Source organism: Mustela nivalis (assembly GCF_964662115.1).
Source record: "Mustela nivalis genome assembly, chromosome: X".
NCBI classification, from domain to species: Eukaryota; Metazoa; Chordata; class Mammalia; order Carnivora; family Mustelidae; genus Mustela; species Mustela nivalis.
In genome coordinates, this window is record NC_139040.1 from 35,752,900 (window position 1) to 35,770,343 (window position 17,444).

At 42.6% G+C, this 17,444-nt stretch overlaps 1 protein-coding gene across 2 annotated transcripts in view; it reads left to right on the top strand.

Annotated features, from left to right (window-relative positions):
• TRPC5 (transient receptor potential cation channel subfamily C member 5) overlaps nucleotides 1-17,444 on the top strand; it is a 256,603-nt gene that overhangs the window by 215,194 nt on the left and 23,965 nt on the right. For both annotated transcript variants that reach the window (XM_082716419.1, XM_082716418.1), the window contains one exon: nucleotides 2,178-2,373. In XM_082716419.1, the coding sequence (XP_082572545.1) occupies nucleotides 2,178-2,373 (196 nt within the window). The remainder of the gene's footprint in view (nucleotides 1-2,177; nucleotides 2,374-17,444) is intronic.

Here is a 17,444-nt window from a genome sequence, read left to right on the forward strand (position 1 = left end):
CTTATCTTCATCAGATAAAAAACAAATTTCTTCCTTCTAGGCTAGCCAGGTGATGCTGGAAAAATCATGGAAGTTACCTATGATGATAAAGAGAAAAGCCATGCAACTGGTTGAAAAGGGCCATGTGCATGTTGCCCAGACAGCCCTGAAAGAGACTCCATGAGAGTCAGACCAGTGCAGACAGAGCACAGCCTTCATCAAAATGACTAACCCCATGGTGCTGCCTACTGGCTGGGCAGTTGTCAATGGGACTGGAGTCTTCTAGACTGTAATCCACTGAGAACAGTAATAGTAATAGCTAATAAGTATTCATTCATTTATTCAACAAGTATGATTCAGTGCCTATCATGTGCCAGGTACAGAGTAGCTGTATGTCTCTGCCCTCCTAGAGTTTACATTCTACTGAGGATGTATTTCATTTAAATAAACATTTAAATGAAAAATTACTTCTTATAATTTTAGGGAGTTTTAAATGTTACAAAGAAAGTTAAAGGAGACGGGATGCCTGGGTGACTCAGTTGGTTAAGCATCTGCCTTCAACTCAGGTCATCATCCCAGGGTCCTGGGATTGAGTCCTGCGTCAGGCTCCCTGCTCAGTGGGGAGCCTGCTTCTCCCTCTCCCTCTGCCTCTTCCTCTGCTCCTGCTCTCTCACTCTATCTCTCTCAGTAAATAAAAATCTTTTTTAAAAAGACAAAGAAAAAAACTGGTGTAGCTACTTTTGGTAGCATGACCGAGGAAAGCTTCTTTGAGGAAGTGACATCTGAGCTGAGACTCCAGTTACGTTAGGGAGATGGTCATGCAAAGATATGGGGAAGACCACTTCCAGATAGAGGGAATCGTTAAAACACTTCCCACATACCCTCTAAGTGAACCCAAGAACAAATGCCTAAGCCTCTCAAAATATATTGTACCCCCAAAGCAACACATTTGGAAAACACATGGGTGGTTCAGTCAGTTGGGCATCTGACTCTTAACTTCAGCTCAGGTCATGATCTCAGGGTCGTGAAATTGAGCCCCGCATCAGGCTCTGTGCTCAGCAGGGAGTCTGCCTCTCTTTCTCTCTCTGTCTCTCTCTCTCTCTCCTTCTTCCTCTTCCCCACCCCCTGCTCATGCTCTCTTTCTCTAAAAAAGTTTATTTAAATGAATAAATTTTTTTTAAAAATTAAAACAACATATTTTGAGCAATAGAAAAAGGGCATCAAATCTTAAAAGTAGCATTTCTTATGTTCTGCTCCTCATCTGTGTGCGTGAGAAATTGTTGATTTCTGCTGTTGGCTGCCTTTTATTGCTACCAGCACGGACTTCAGAATATGAGGCCAAAGAAATCCTAGACACTGAAAACATATCACTGCAAACTTACATATTTGGAGACTAGAAGAGGAAACAATAATATGTGAAGCCATCTAATATAAAATAATGCAGTGGTTTCAGGAGGTCAGATGGAATTGGATTTGAATTTTGGCTCAGCACTTACAGCTGAGTGACCACTGAATCTTTGATTCCTCAGCCACAACAATAAAGTTTTATAAGGATATTAATGATCATGTACGGAAAAGTGCTTAACATGTTTATAGATAGTAAGTTCTCGGTAATTGTTGGTTAACGTAGTGTTTAAAATAATCTACACAGTGTGTTAGTTCAAGGATCCCTAAGCTCCTCCACTGAGCTTAGCACCCCCCTGGGCACTGTCAGAAGCATGAAAGAAGTATCAGAAATGGTAACTTGTTCACATTCACTTGACTAGCAAATGACAGAGCTGAGATTTTAACCTAGAACAATCTAACCCAAGCCACATATTCTTAACTACTCATTTACTGCCATTATGTAATTAGGAAGGTGATAAATCACATGGTCTCAAGATGAAAGAGAAAGTTTGGCAAAGGAAGGAGCCCTGGAAAGAACTCTTAGAAAAGCATAGGCTCTGTGTAGACTGAGAAGAGAAAGAAGATATTCCAGGTAGAAGGGGAAAACCTAGGAGACAGAAAGGGTACCAAACAAATGAACCCACCTGATTGCATTGTATGGGGAAAGAGACCAAAATAGTGTGACATCATCAGTCTCCTTGTTGGGACATAAATCTGACAGGCCCCTTATTAAGCAGATTCCTTCACATTTTCTATCTCTTTTTCTTGCCCTTCCTAGAGAATTAACTAACCTGCTTTTCGACCTCTTTCAGGCTCTTCGAAACCCTCCAGTCGCTCTTCTGGTCTGTCTTTGGCCTTTTAAATCTCTATGTCACCAATGTCAAAGCCAGACACGAGTTCACAGAGTTTGTGGGAGCTACCATGTTTGGGACATACAACGTCATCTCCCTAGTTGTGCTGCTGAACATGCTGATTGCCATGATGAACAACTCCTACCAGCTTATTGCCGTGAGTACCTTTGCTTTACAGGGGGATTGCTTCATTGCAGGAGTGGTCACATTGGCCCCAGAGCCCACTGGAAGCTCAACGAAGCAGTGTGTCTGCGTTGAGTATTATCTATTAGCTCTCCCAGTTGTTAGAGTGAACTGTTTCTCTCGAAGGCAGCTCAGTTTGGAATCTGAGTCCATTGAATCCCAGTCATCTAGAAGAGGATGTTCTAGTTAATAGGACTTTCTGGTAGCCTCTTAAAAATATGTTTAAAACTCTGAATCCATTTTCTTGCCTTAGAAAGGAGAGCTCGGGAGGTATGGGCACAGTCTGGCGCCACTAATCTCCAGAGTGGATTGAGCTGATTGGATCCTTTGGCAGAAGGGTCTTCTTTCCCTCTTGCAAACTTGTTCCTTACAAAACTGAGCATTCCATTGCCAAAGACAAACTTCTCAGACAGCAAGTGACTATTTTTTGATCAAGTATAGATGAGTAATTACAATCCACTATGTGACCCACTTTAGTAGAGTCAATCACTGAATCTTTTTTTGACCATGATACTACCATTTAGATCAGCAATATCACCCTAAACGAGAAATAGTGAAGGCATACAAGGGATCAGTCCAGGCCCTGCTCTGGTTTTTGATGCCAAAGTAAGTATCAAACCTTAGTGTATTTTCTTATGATTTGCCTATCTTATTTAGAAATGGAGTATTAGTAAAGGAGTTCTGGCTATCTGAGATCCTGTTTAGTTGAGAATCAGTGGATTTGGATGCTTAGTTCATATTAAGATATTAGATCAACCCCATGGGTCTATCTGTTGCTAAAAGTTTTTGCTCTAGCATGGAAGACAGATGAAAAGACCTGACTCCTCTCTTCCTTCATTGATATCATTTCTCAGATTTGGTCTGCCACTGAGGAATCATCTAGCCTACAAAAAAACAGCTTAAATTATTGGTTATATAAATATAAGCATGCATATAAATATATACATAAATATACATGGATTTTTACACACATAGGTACACACACATATTGTCCATATTTCTTACATATTCCTGGTGATAGTGAACATCTGTGATCCATTTTAATTAAGGACAGACCAAAGAGAAGTGGGTTTATGTTGTAACAGGTGGCTTTTGAGTTATATATTAGGAGAACTTTCCTAATCATAAATAGCAATGACATAGTCTTCTAGATGGGTTTGTAGAATATCTCTCACTGGACAGTTTAAAGAAATCAGAACATGAAAGTACCCATTAGGATGGTTTAGATTTTAGGTGCTTAGGTGCTGGTGTATAGTGAAAAAAGATATTAGGAGTTAGAAGACCAGGAACTCTAGTCCTAGTCCTGTTATTTACAACTGTGACCTTGAATAACTTACTTGCCCTTTGTGGGCCTCATTTTCTTCATCCAAAAAGTGAGAGGGTTGAAATGGATTGTCTTTATTGAGATATAATTGACATATGGCATTGGGTAGGTTTAAGGTGTTCAATGTGATGATTTGATACATATATATTGTGAAATGTTCATCATAATAACATTAGTGAACACATCCATAACCTCACATAAATGACCTTTTTTGGTGAGAACATTTAAGATAGCAACTTTCTTAGCAACTTTCAAGTGTACAATACAATATTGTTAACTAGAGTCACCATATAAGACATTAAGTTCCCAGAACTTATTCAGCTTCTAACTATAAATTCATACCCTTTGACCAATATTCACCATTTCCTCCAACCCTCTCAGCCCCTAGCAACCTCCTTCTACTCTCTCTCTGCATTTGACTTTTTCAGATTCCACATAGAAGTGAGATCAGATGACACTGGTTTTTTCTGCTTTAGTATTGGTCTTAGTATAATGCCCTCCAGTTTCCATCCCTCCAGGACTGTCTCCTTTCTCATGGTTGAGGAATATTCTGTTGTATATAGACACAGCATATTTTCTTTATCCATTTGTCTGTCAAGAGACAATTAGATTCTTTCCATGTCTGGTCTGTTGTGAACAATGCCACAGTGAACATGGGAGTGCAGATATTTCTTCAAGATGATGGTTGCATCTTCTTTGGTTATATACCCAGAAGTGGGACTGCTGGAACATGGGCATTTCTATTTTTAATTGTTTTGAGGAACCTCCATTCTGTTTTCCACAGGGGCTGCACCAATTTCCATTCCCACCGATAGTGCACTGAGGTTCCCTTTTCTTCACATTTGCACCACACTTGTTATCTCTTATCTTTTTGATAATAGCTCTTCTCTAACAGCTGTGACATGATAGCTCATGGTGGTTTTGACTTACATTTATTTCCCTGATGATTACTGATGTTGAACACCTTTTCATGCACCAGCTGGTCAAGTCTGATGCAGTGGTCTTTAATATCCCTGTTGTCTCTGCCATCTTGTGAGTCTGGATGTCTAGATGAACAGGCTAAACTCACAAGGTCCCTTCTAACTCTGAAATGCTGTTCATCTGCTGCTTTTGAAATGGGATATCACTCCATTTTATACTTCTCTCTCTCAGTAGTTTGAACCCAACCAGACTAAGAACTCTGGAATGATCTATGCTCACTCCAAGCCTGTCTGTATAAAGGGGACAGGCCTAAAATCTTAGGGGGTTATTTTTCCACCCTCATGCCTAGTATCCTGTTACCCTGCCAAAGATGGCAATATTCATGCTGAGGCACTTGTCATTTTCTCCCTGGGTGTCTTGCAGCTGATCACTCCTAATGCAGTGGAAAACAAAAGAGATTTTCTTGTCACCTAATACAGGTCTGTGTTGTCTCCCACTGAGCTCAGTGACATTTTGCTAGGAAGGGTGGAAATAATCAACTCTGCTCCCTTGTCACCACCTGCTGGCAGCAAGTTGTGTTTTAATGTAACTGACTGTTGTACCTGAGGAAAACACCTTAGCTTGAAGAGAGCTTGGGGGTGTAGGGGTGAGGGTTTGCTGGAAGATGGCCTGAATCGGGTCTATACTATCTCATACCTATGGACTCATGGCCACCCCTTCTGAATACTGCCTCCTACTTTGGGATCTTGTGCTAATGTGTCTTTATCATTTGGAACTGGATCCAGGGAACTGTCTGAGCAGTAAAGACAAGCAAGCAGGTTTGATTCCACTTGCAACATCTCCACTTCTGTAGTCAACATAGTGTGTAGAAGGGCCCTGATATGGAGGAAATGTCATAGGAAGGGAAGCCACTGAAGATAAGTCTCTCCTATTTCAAAAGGGATCAACAAGCTGACTCGGTCTAAGGGGAGACTCAGTTGTTGACATGCTTTTACTGGGAATATATCTTGTGTACATCACAAGAGGGGGGCTCAGGAGCACCGTTTAATAGCAATCCCTTGGAAGGTCAAGCTCCTTCTTGATGCTCTGCGCAGGGTACAGAGCTGCTGGTGGAATAAAGACATGGCTCTTAAGAACTTCATATATCTAAGCCAGAGGAGGCTCCAAAGCAGTCATAGGTAGTCAGCTTCAAGATAGAGGGAAGCAAGGATCACTCCAGGCCTGTGCTCTGTGGTCCCAGCCAGCATCATCAGGCAAAAAGCAGGCCACATTTTATATTATTATTGTTTGTGATTAGCATTGATTTCCTCTTCTCTATTTAGGCTTTTCTCTTCCTTAAGCTGCTTATTTCTCTCTGTAACACTTCTCTAAATACACCCACCTTGTCCCTGCTGTTCCTCATGTGTATGTGCCCAGTTCCATCAAGTGAAGCTGCCCTTGAGACCATTTTCATCAAATTCTCCCTTAGAAAAACACAAGGTCAGAGGGGCAGACAAGCCCCACGACATTCACTTACCTTAGGCCCTATTCCTACCTCCAACTCACCTATAAAGGGGAATCTCTTTTGCCTCACAAAACATGAGGCTTATAATGATCTGTGCGATATAGCCTCGTGTGGCAAGTTACTAAGAACCCTCAGTTTCTCTGGCTACCGTTCACTCTGAAGCTTAGATTAAGTAAATAGCAGTTGCCTCACTCAGCCACATCTGCTGTGAGGCTTGGGGAGAGCCCAAATACATAGAATTGATTATCTCCCCCAGGGGGCCAGCATTTGGAGTCTGAGATAATGGATGAAGTTTCCAACAGCAAAAGACAGCTATGCCCGTGAAGACATTCATCAAAACAATCCCAGCATGGCAAAGGCAATAAACAAGGCTGGAAAGGGCCATCGCACACCCGGGAGTGCCAAGGGGGGCAGTTGCTCTTCCTGCCCACCCAGGACCAACCTCAGACTTTCAAAGCACAGAGAAGAGGAAAACTAGCGCACTACACAGTGATTTGTAACCCTCTAACCAGGCAGATAACCAACTACTAATCACTGATAGGGCAACAAGTTGGGAAGACATTGAAATAGTCTCATGTCTGTTGGTAAATAGCTGCCACTCCAGCTGTTCCCTCTGGGATGCCCCTAGATCACCTCACAATCCAGCAGGTGAAAGGTGATGCCTGGAACAGCAGGTATTTTGCACATTTCTGTTCCAGTGCTATTGCTGACATACATTCTGATTGGTCGGTTTCTTTTTTTTTATTGTTTTATTTATTGATTTGAGAAAGAGAGAGGGAGTATGAGCACAGCAGTGGGGAGAGGGAGAAGCAGGCTCCCTGAGGAGCAGGGAGCTGGACATGGGGCTCGATGCCAGTACCCTGGGATCATGACCTGAGCTGAAGGCAGCTGCTTAACTGACTGAGCCACCCAGGAGCCCGTGATTGGTTGGTTTCTTAAACAGTCTGAATCTCACTGTAGTAGACAGAATCCTAAAATGTTCCCCTAAGATTTCCTGCCCTAATCATCAGAGGACAGTGAATATGATGAGATGGCACATTTGTAATTACGTTGCATACGTGGCAAAAGAGATTTTACAGATGTAATTAAGGTTACTAATCAGGGAGATTATCCAGATGGGCCTAATCTAATCATATAAGTCCTTTAATAGCAGAGTTTTCTCCAGGTGGTAACAATAGACGATGTCAGAGATTCGAAGTGTGAGGAGGGTTTCCTGTGCCATTGCTGGCTTGATGATGGAGGGAAACATGGGAAGAAATGCAGGTGGCCTCTTGGAAATGAGAGCAGCCCCCAGCTGACATCCTGCAACAAAATGGTGACCTCAGTCCTACAACCATGAGGAAGTGAGTTCCGCCAACCACCTAAATGAACTTGGAAGCAGATTTTTCTCCAGAGCCTTGAGATAAGAGCTCAGCCATGCTGACTCTCTGATTTCAGCCTTGGGAAGGTCAGTGTGACTGGAGTGGAGTATAAAGGTCAGAGAGAAATAGGAGATGATTTCAGAGTGGTAATAAGAGTCAACAACAAAGTTGGGTCTGGGAGACCTTTGTAAAGACTTTGGCTTCTACCCTGAGTGAAGTATGGAGCCATGCAAGGGTTTTGAGCAGAGGAAGTATATGATCTGACTTACACTTGAATAAGAATATACTGACTGAGGGGCACCTGGGTGGCTCAGTCAGACTAGCATCTGCCTTTGGCTCAGGTCATGATCCCATGGTTCTGGGATCAAGCCCTGTGTTGGGCTCCTCTGCCTGCCACTCCCCTGCTTGTGCGTGCTCTCTCTCTCTCTCTCTCAAATAAATAAGTAAAATATCTTTTTAAAGGATATGCTGATTGAGAAAAGACAGAAATGGTGTAGCAACCAAGACAGAGATACCAATTATGAGATCACTGCATTAACCAAAATAAGAGCTGATGGTGGGAAGTCGCCAGATTCTAGGTATATTTCAAAGCTACATCGAATTCTGATGGACCAGATGTGGGGTATGAGCAAAACAGAGGAGTCCTGGATGATATCAAGACTTTGGGCTTGAGTAACTGGAAGAGTAGTAAAGGAGAAGGCTTAAGCCTGGGACAGAGATCCAGAGTTAGGTTTTAGACATGTGGAGTTGGAAATGCCTGTTAGACATCTGAGTGGAGATGTCAGGTAGACAGTGGTCTACATGTCTAGCAGAGAGGTCCAGACTGGAAAGAAGAGATTTGAGAGTCACTATGTGATAGTCACATTGAAAGCCATGGGACTCAGAACAATCACTAAGGGAGTGAGTGTGGATACAAAAGAGAAGAGATCCAAATGTGAGGAACTCCAGTGTGTAGAAATTGAAAAGATAGGATAGTCACCCAAGGTGACTGAGAAAGAACCACCAGAGAGGTAGGAGAAAATAAAGATAGTACACTATATTATAATACTCTATTATCCCCAGGAGATGGATAACATATGCTAAAGAGTGGTAGAAGCTGGATTTGAATTGAGGTAGTCTGACCCCAGCACTCATTCATGGAAGGAACTGCTACCCCATCACACAGACCTTGAGGACAGGAAGCACCTGAACTTCAATTTCACTGCCAAGTCCCCAGCACACTTTCTCATCTTCCCTAGTTACGTGGCAACCCTGAACCACCAATCTACTTGTCCTATCAGTTCCAGTGACCAAAGATTTCATGAGCATCAGAAAAATGGATACTTCATCTAACATACCTGTATCCCTCATCTTGCTCTCAAGAGCTTCTTCTTAAGAAAACAGAACAAAACATAACCCTGCTAGCTTTCAGTCCCACAAAACAATCCAAACTATGGAAGCTCTAAGTCCAAGGGATAGTAGAGCCTCTTTCCCTCCAAGAAACTCATTTTAAGCCCGAAGACACCTCCAGATTTAAAGTGAGGGGGTGGAAAAGAATTTACCATGCTAATGGACATCAGAAGAAAGCAGGAGTGGCAATCCTTATATCAGATCAATTAGATTTTAAGCCAAAGACTATAATAAGAGATGAGGAAGGACACTATATCATACTCAAAGGGTCTGTCCAACAAGAAGATTTAACAATTTTAAATATCTATGCCCCCAACGTGGGAGCAGCCAACTATATAAACCAATTAATAACAAAATCAAAGAAACACATCAACAATAATACAATAATAGTAGGGGACTTTAACACTCCCCTCACTGAAATGGACAGGTCATCCAAGCAAAAGATCAGCAAGGAAATAAAGGCCTTAAACGACATACTGGACCAGATGGACATCACAGATATATTCAGAATATTTCATCCCAAAGCAACAGAATACACATTCTTCTCTAGTGCACATGGAACATTCTCCAGAATAGATCACATCCTCGGTCCTAAATCAGGACTCAACCGGTATCAAAAGATTGGGATCATTCCCTGTATATTTTCAGACCACAATGCTCTAAAGCTAGAACTCAACCACAAAAGGAAGTTTGGAAAGAACCCAAATACCTGGAGACTAAACAGCATCCTTCTAAAGAATGAATGGGTCAACCGGGAAATTAAAGAAGAATTGAAAAAAATCATGGAAACAAATGATAATGAAAATACAATGGTTCAAAATCTGTGGGACACAACAAAGGCAGTCCTGAGAGGAAAATATATAGCGGTACAAGCCTTTCTCAAGAAACAAAAAAGGTCTCAGGTACACAACCTAACCCTACACCTAAAGGAGCTGGAGAAAGAACAAGAAAGAAACCCTAAGCCCAGCAGGAGAAGAGAAATCATAAAGATCAGAGCAGAAATCAATGAAATAGAAACCAAAAAAACAATAGAACAAATCAACGAAACTAGGAGCTGGTTCTTTGAAAGAATTAATAAAATTGATAAACCCCTGGCCCGACTTATCAAAAAGAAAAGAGAAAGGACCCAAATAAATAAAATCATGAATGAAAGAGGAGAGATCACAACTAACACCAAAGAAATACAAACTATTATAAGAACATACTATGAGCAACTCTACAGCAATAAATTTGACAATCTGGAAGAAATGGATGCATTCCTAGAAACGTATAAACTACCACAACTGAACCAGGAAGAAATAGAAAGCCTGAACAGACCCATAACCAGTAAGGAGATTGAAACAGTCATTAAAAATCTCCAAACAAACATAAGCCCAGGGCCAGACGGCTTCCCGGGGGAATTCTGCCTCTTTCCAGGTGAAGGAGCTGCTCAATTCAACCTGTAGAAATTTGATGACATTGGAGCAGAGACATTTCAAATTTTAATAACTGTCTCTTTCCTTTGGGATACCCTCAAGCAACCTAGACATAGATTTTTCTCGTTGTAGCTTGTGCTTTTCCCTATTGCCAAATGATTCTCTGGAACCCGATCTGGGATCGCTAACTTTCACTAGCAAGAAAGCAGACATTCAGAACCACCGAGGATGTTTTAATAGTGCCCCCACTTTGGGTGATATGGAAACTATGAAGACCTGCTAATAATCCCAGATCAGTGAACAACTTACATTTCTTGGTAGGTTCTGAAAAATACACAAGGACTTGGTGCTCTAAGTGATATAAAGGTAGACAGAGTTGATGTGTTTGGGGAGCTTAAAGTCTAGTTCAGAGAGAGAGATCTGATGGGTAAAATAATAATAGTAGTATTATCATGATTGTATAGTAACAGTGATTACAGAGAAAATGGGCATAGAAGTCAGACTGCCTGAATTTGAAACCTGGACTAAGTGTGGTTTGAGGCAACTTGACCTCTTTCAGCCTCATATGACTTCTCTGTAAAAGGATGATAATTAAGGTTTTTTCTCTCCTTCTGACTCTCAGACCCATTCTGTTCATTTTCTTCTCTGCTTTGTATCAGCCTGCCCTTTGGCTTCTGGGTAGGTTTGACCAACCCAAAGGTAAAAAAAGAAAAAAATAAGGGAGGAGCTTGGATATTTCTTCTGCATCCCAAGCCCCACTTTTTGTGGTACGACCAGCAGCAACTGTATTTCCCATGGGGCTCACGTCCAACTAGCACCAAGTATCCCTTTTCTCCTTGGCCCCAACTTTTGCAAGACATCCGCATCTTCACTCTAGCTCCCACCAGATACCCCATCTCTGGGCTCTGGTAATACCACTTACCACCTCTTCCAGTTGTCCTTCCAACTCTAGGGATAAGATGGGATTCTTATTGCTGCTGAGTTGATAACTCTCTGAGCTGTCTCACTGTCCTGTTTGGCTTCTTATTTATTCCGTCATCGATATATACTAATCCCTGTTTTAAATTTTCTGCTTGAAAGACCTAGAGTGATTTCCATTTGTCTGGCTATAACCCAACCTATCTGTACCTCTCTGATCAGGTGGTTGTGGGGCTGGTTTATGAAAGACAGATGGGGCTGAGTCTTGACGGTCAAATTTGGAAAGACAGAAAAAGGCAGATAACCCTCAGATCTCATTTCTAACAGGGAAATTGTTTGCACATCAGCAAGGATAGGCCTGGTATTGATTGAAAGCAACAAGGGTATAGGAGATGACTTCTTTCTTTTCTGCCTCCTCTTCTTTGATTTCCCATGAAAATATCTTCAAATGGGGGGCACCTGTGTGGCTCAGTTGGTTAAACGTCTGCCTTCAGCTGAGGTCATGATTCCAGGGTCCTGGGATCAAGCCCCAGGTCTGGCTTTCTGTTCAATGGGGAGCCTGCTTCTCCCTCCCCCTCTGCATGCTGCTCCCCATGCTTGTGTTCTCTCTCTCTCTCTCTTTCTCAAATAAATAAATAAAATCTTAAAAAGTTAAAGAAAATATCTTCAAATGGGAATAATGTCCTCCCTGTGAAAATAGGGACTATGCCCCAGCAATGAGGAGAAGCATGTAGGGGAAATCGTACCTCTAGGAGCTGGATGACCAAGTTCAGAGCCTGCCTTTAGGAAAATAATTTTAAAAGATGAGGTCTGTTCTTATGGCTTCTCACATCCCCACTCTGAGTCTTTATACTGCCATCCACCTGACTCAGCATAGCACCCCAGGCTAATTACCTTGCCTTATGTGGACCTCACCTCGGACAAGCCCTTTGACTCCAACCTCTAGGCCTGAGCCGAGCTCTTTCTCAGTGCCATAAGGCTTGGAGAAGTCAGTGATAAGTATGCAATGAATATCTAGGATACCAACAGACTTTATTAATCTGATAGGCATTCAACTGTTTCCAATCTATTATCATTATAGCTACCATCAATAATAACTACCATTTATGGAGCACTTAGTATATGCCAGACACAATACAAAGCACGTTTCATACATATTTTCTCATCAAATTTTTACAACAACCTTGTGAGACGGGTACTATTATTAACTCAATATTATAGGTGAGGAAACTGAGGTCCAGAGCACAAAGTGACTTACCCAAGGGCACACTTTTAATAATGGCACTGGCAGGTGTCTCTAATCCAAAGTTATCACAATACTACACCCACCCCTTTCCCTGCCTGCATTTCAACCCCCCCAGACCTGGATGCACACTCCTCACCCCCAACCTTGGACTCCCTCAGCTTTATCCTTCTACTTGATTCACTGATAAAGAGGATCTCCTGACTTCTAATCAGAGGGCTAGACTCTAAGGAGTCTTTCCCTTGGTTCTAGAGACTCGGGGCCTTCCATTTCTCTGAGCTGAGATTCCCTGCCCTTCTCCCCCTGCCTCGAAACACACACACGCACACGCACAAACACACACACGTGCACGCGTGTGCCCTGGCTCTCTTTTTCTCCTTCAGTGTGCCTGTGTGCACTTCGAACTTCCAGTTTCTTCCTAACTCTGCCCTGAATACCACCTGCCTCCTCAGTGAACAATCACGCAACCCATGTGAGATAATCACACCCACAAAGGGTAAAAAGTTCAGAGCTCTCAAGCTCATTTGCATGACAAGAATTCCTCCTTCAGCTTACACAAACTGCCTTGGCACCTCTCAGGCTGTCGCTTCTCCTCCCCAAAAGCCTCTCTTGAAAGTCTGTCCTCACAAGCAAGCGGGCTTCTGGAAGTCTCAAGAAGAGGAGCATTCTCTCTGCTGATGCTGCAGGGGGCACCAAAGGCCGACTTTTCTGATCTCTGCATCTTGCCTGGGCCTGGCCTTCCCCCTGCTGATGGAACACAGAGAGGGATTCCTCTGTCGCTCTGCATCAAGGCACACTCCTCGTTTTGTCGGCCAGCTGTCTGAGAGCCCGCATCTGCTGAGGACAAGAGCTTTCCACCTCAAAATGCTGAAGGTCTACTTCCAACAGCCGCAGCAGCCTTTGATGCCTGCTGCTACCTAGTTATGATCTTGGTCACAGACAAAGAGGAGATGGGGGCAAAAGGGAAGAAGGCAATGAAGGGAAGTAGCTTTCCTTCCTCATGCTAAAAGACAACCGGACAGGGCAGACGGTCACACTGCTCCTCTGCATCCCAGATTCTCCTGTCCTGGATGCTCAGCAAGAACATCCGTAGTTGTTGTGGTGACTCTTACCTTGGTGACTCAAACCAAGCAAGACCAACTATGCAAGTGACAGGAAGGGCTTCATGCCCCAAGAAGTCCTCTGTCCATCTGTGGGATGATGTCCTTGGCTCTTTCACCCATTCATTTAACAAAAAAAAATCTCTCCTGGATGGATAAATGAATACATTTCACAAATATTTTTTGAGAGACTATACCGTACTATACTACATTCTTGTTACTGGGGGCGCATTAGGTGACAGGTGAACAGGACAGACCCCTCTTCTCATGGGGTCTACAATCACAGAACCACAGTTTCAGACTTCTCTTGCAATTTCATTTCTTCCTTGAAGAATGCCTTTAACCTTTTTAGGGTCATGGATTGCTTTGATCATCCGTTGAACATGGACAAGAAAAGAACAAAGGTGATCAAATTTAGCATAAAATCTCAGAGGATTCACAAACCTCCTCCTGCTGTCATCCAGAAATCCCTCACCTAAAGACCTGTCCCCAGTTAGCATGCAAATATGTGTTAAGCTATTAGGAGGTCACTTGTGACTCAGTGTAAATAAATCTGATCCCTTACTGAGATCAGGTTTGCACAGGGGGCCAAGCGAGTGAGAAAGACCATGAGGGAATAGTGCCCAAAGACTGTGGAAGGGACACCAATAAGGAAAAGAGATTAGAGGCACTGAAGGAAAATGTCATCATCATCACAGCTTTGCAAAGGATCAGGTCTTGCAACAGTCCCTAAGCCAAAGGTGACTTCAGCCACTCTAAAATAACAACTATCAACGGATGATCCATGTCCATAAAAATGACCATGTTTGTATTTCCAGCGATTTCAGTGCTTAACCTTGGGAAGAATTGCTCCTTGTGGAAGACCTCACCTCCTTACGGACTGGTCAAAGACCCATGGCCAAAGGGCATTGTTGGGAAATAGGGTTCTTCTTGGATTCTGCTTGTTCCCATTACCATTGTTTTGGGCACCAAGAGTCAGTTGACTGGAAAGCTAAATGGTACGAATAATCTGTGATTTCTGAGCAAGTGAGGTTTAGAAAACAAACACGAGCTCGGAGTGATCACTATTAATAAGGCCTCTCTCTTCCGTGGTCATCGGCGCCCTGTGTTGTAGCCCAAATCCATGTAAGAGACAGCACAGGCCAGGAGGTGTCCTTTAGCTACAACACAGAAGTCACAATACCCAGAAGGAGGTAACAACCCGCTGCATTACTCTTTCTTTCACTTGAGGTCTGACAGCGAAGTTATATTACATCAGCTGTCAAAGTAAATTTGTTTTTGTTTGAAAGAGAAAAACAGAGGAGTTTGGGGAGTAAAACTTAAGAGAAAAAGTCATTGTATTTCTTTCTTATCCTTCTTTCTTCTGTCACAGGATTCTGCTTTTTCCTGTTTTCTTTCCCAGTTTCCCCTGGGGATTTGGCCTTATATAGAAGTTCCATAAAATTCTGATTTCATCACAAAAGCTTTATGACAAATATTTATCTCTTAGTTGCTCTTAATAAATGTGGCATTCCTGGAAGCTCCCAGAGTTAAAGAAAAGAAAGTATTCTGGATCCCCTAATTCATTAGAAAATCAACATTATTAAAGAAGGTTCGAACTATTAGAATCCTCTCAACTAACTCCACCAAAATTCCCATTGGCCTTGCCCTGAAGATTCCTGGAGGTACAAAGAAGTTTCTAGCACCCAATAAATCTTCTGGGAGATTTTGCTATAGGGTTTTTCTCTTAATATCTCATCTCATACAGGAAATCTAACTAATGCAAGATACGCGATGCTGGAGTTCCTCTATCCTTAACCAGGATATGGGTGTCTGACACATAGTAGGCTCTCACTTAATATCTATTGAATAAATGAGCAAATTCATGAATTCCTAATGCATGTGGCAAAATATTTTAATGTGTGGGGACAGAGCAACTGACAAAGCTGACCAAAGCTAAGCTCCTTGTCCTTGAGTTCAGGGGTTGGCCAAATTTTTTCTAAAAAAGGACAAACAGTGCATATTTTAGGCTTTGTGGACTTTAAGATCTCTGTCACCACTATCCAATTCTGCTATTATAACACAAAAGAAGCATAAGAAATACAAAAACAAATGGGCATGACTGTGTGCCAATAAAACTTTATTTATGGGTGCAGAAATTTGAAATTCATAAAGTTTTTATATAAAAAAAATTACTCTTCTTTTGATCTCTTTTCAATCTCTTAGAAATGTAACAACCCCTCTTAGTTCTCAAGCTGTTCTAAACCACGTGGCAGGCCAGATTAGGCCTGCAGGCCATCGTTTGCTTACTGCTCTTCTAGTTGTTTCCATATGTATCACTCTTCTACCTTTGTAGACTGAGGCTCTATAAAGACAGGGGCTCTGCTTTAGGTTTTCTTTATATTCCCCTGCTGCTTAGTAACATGGAACCCATCTCAACTTTGTCACTGATTGACAGGGAGAAGCTTGAGGACATTCCTGATCTATAGTTTGTCAACCATGTTAAAAAATGCATAATGCGGATTTATATCCATTGCAAGGGTTTGGTGTTTGGAGATGAATACATTTCTATGGCAATGGGTGGAAGCATTAACTGACTGAAAAGAAATCTGCCTACATGATGGATTTCATAATTATAGTAACATCGCGCTTTATACTTCCCAAAGCATATTTGCATATATTGTCTTATTTGATCCTCATGAGCACTTTTGAGTGTAGGCAATATTATCTGCATGTTATGGATGAGGAAATAGGCTTCCAAAGGTTGCGACTTGACCGGGGCTACATGGCAAGCCCTTTCTTTCTTCCTTCTTTCTTTCCTTCCTACCTTCCTTCCTTCCTTTCTCTCTTTCTTTCTACAAGGACTTGAGAGGCTGCCGTCTGCAAGCAATTAGGTTAAGGTGAATGCAGGGCCCATGACTCCTCAGGTGATGTTAAGAAGCAATGCAGAAAATAGAAGTGTTCCCTGGCACCTGGGTGGCTCAGTGGATTAAGCATCTGCCTTAGGCACAGGTCATGATCCTGGCGTCTTGGGATTGAGCCCCATGTCCAGCTTCCTACTCAGCGGGGTAGGGGGGAGGCTGCTTCTCCCTCTGCTCCTCCCCAACCCACTCATACTCTCTCACTCAAATGAATAAATAACATCCTCAAAAAAAAAAAAAAAAAGGAGGGTGGTCTAGAGAGTTCTGTAAGTCCTGTAAAGGACGGGCAACGTCCTGATAAGTGAGGCAGACGGAGACAGACAAGTAGATTTCCCACGCCCACATGATCAGGTACACCTCTCTCTTCTGCCCAGGCTCAGAAATGGAAGGCCTGACTGAATTAGTCCTGGTTATTTCTGAAAACTGCAGGGTGAGCTAAGCCAACCGTAGTTCTCGCCACCATCTGATTGCTTCTGTCCTGTGAAAGGAAAAGGTGCCCGTATTCACCAAATGAAAGATACAGGCAGGCAGAACAACCTGTGCCTCCTTTCACTTTACATTTCTGGGGACCCCCAGAAAAAGTGACAGCTCAGTGAGCTTCTGGACCACCACATCTGCTGTGAACGGTGCTGCCAAAATTGTGCAGTGTACAACCTACATGGCTGAATGCAAGAGCTCTGCAAAGGGCTCTTCAGAAGCAGAAAAAGCTGAAGGAAACAAGTGGAAAAGAAACTTGGGTTGACAGAGGTCTGGCATGTGGTGGGGTCTGTTTTCAAAATCTCTGAGCTTGATCAGCAGGCTCTGTCTCTGCACTTTTTGCAGATACCTTTCTTACACACAGGAATAAACTTGCTGCTTATTGCAAAATCTCAATTGGTGCACTTCCCAAAGAGATGGTACACCTTAGCATCTTGGTGGTTAAGAGCTTGGGTGCTAGGGGTTTCTGGGTGGTTCAGTCAGTTAAGCCTCT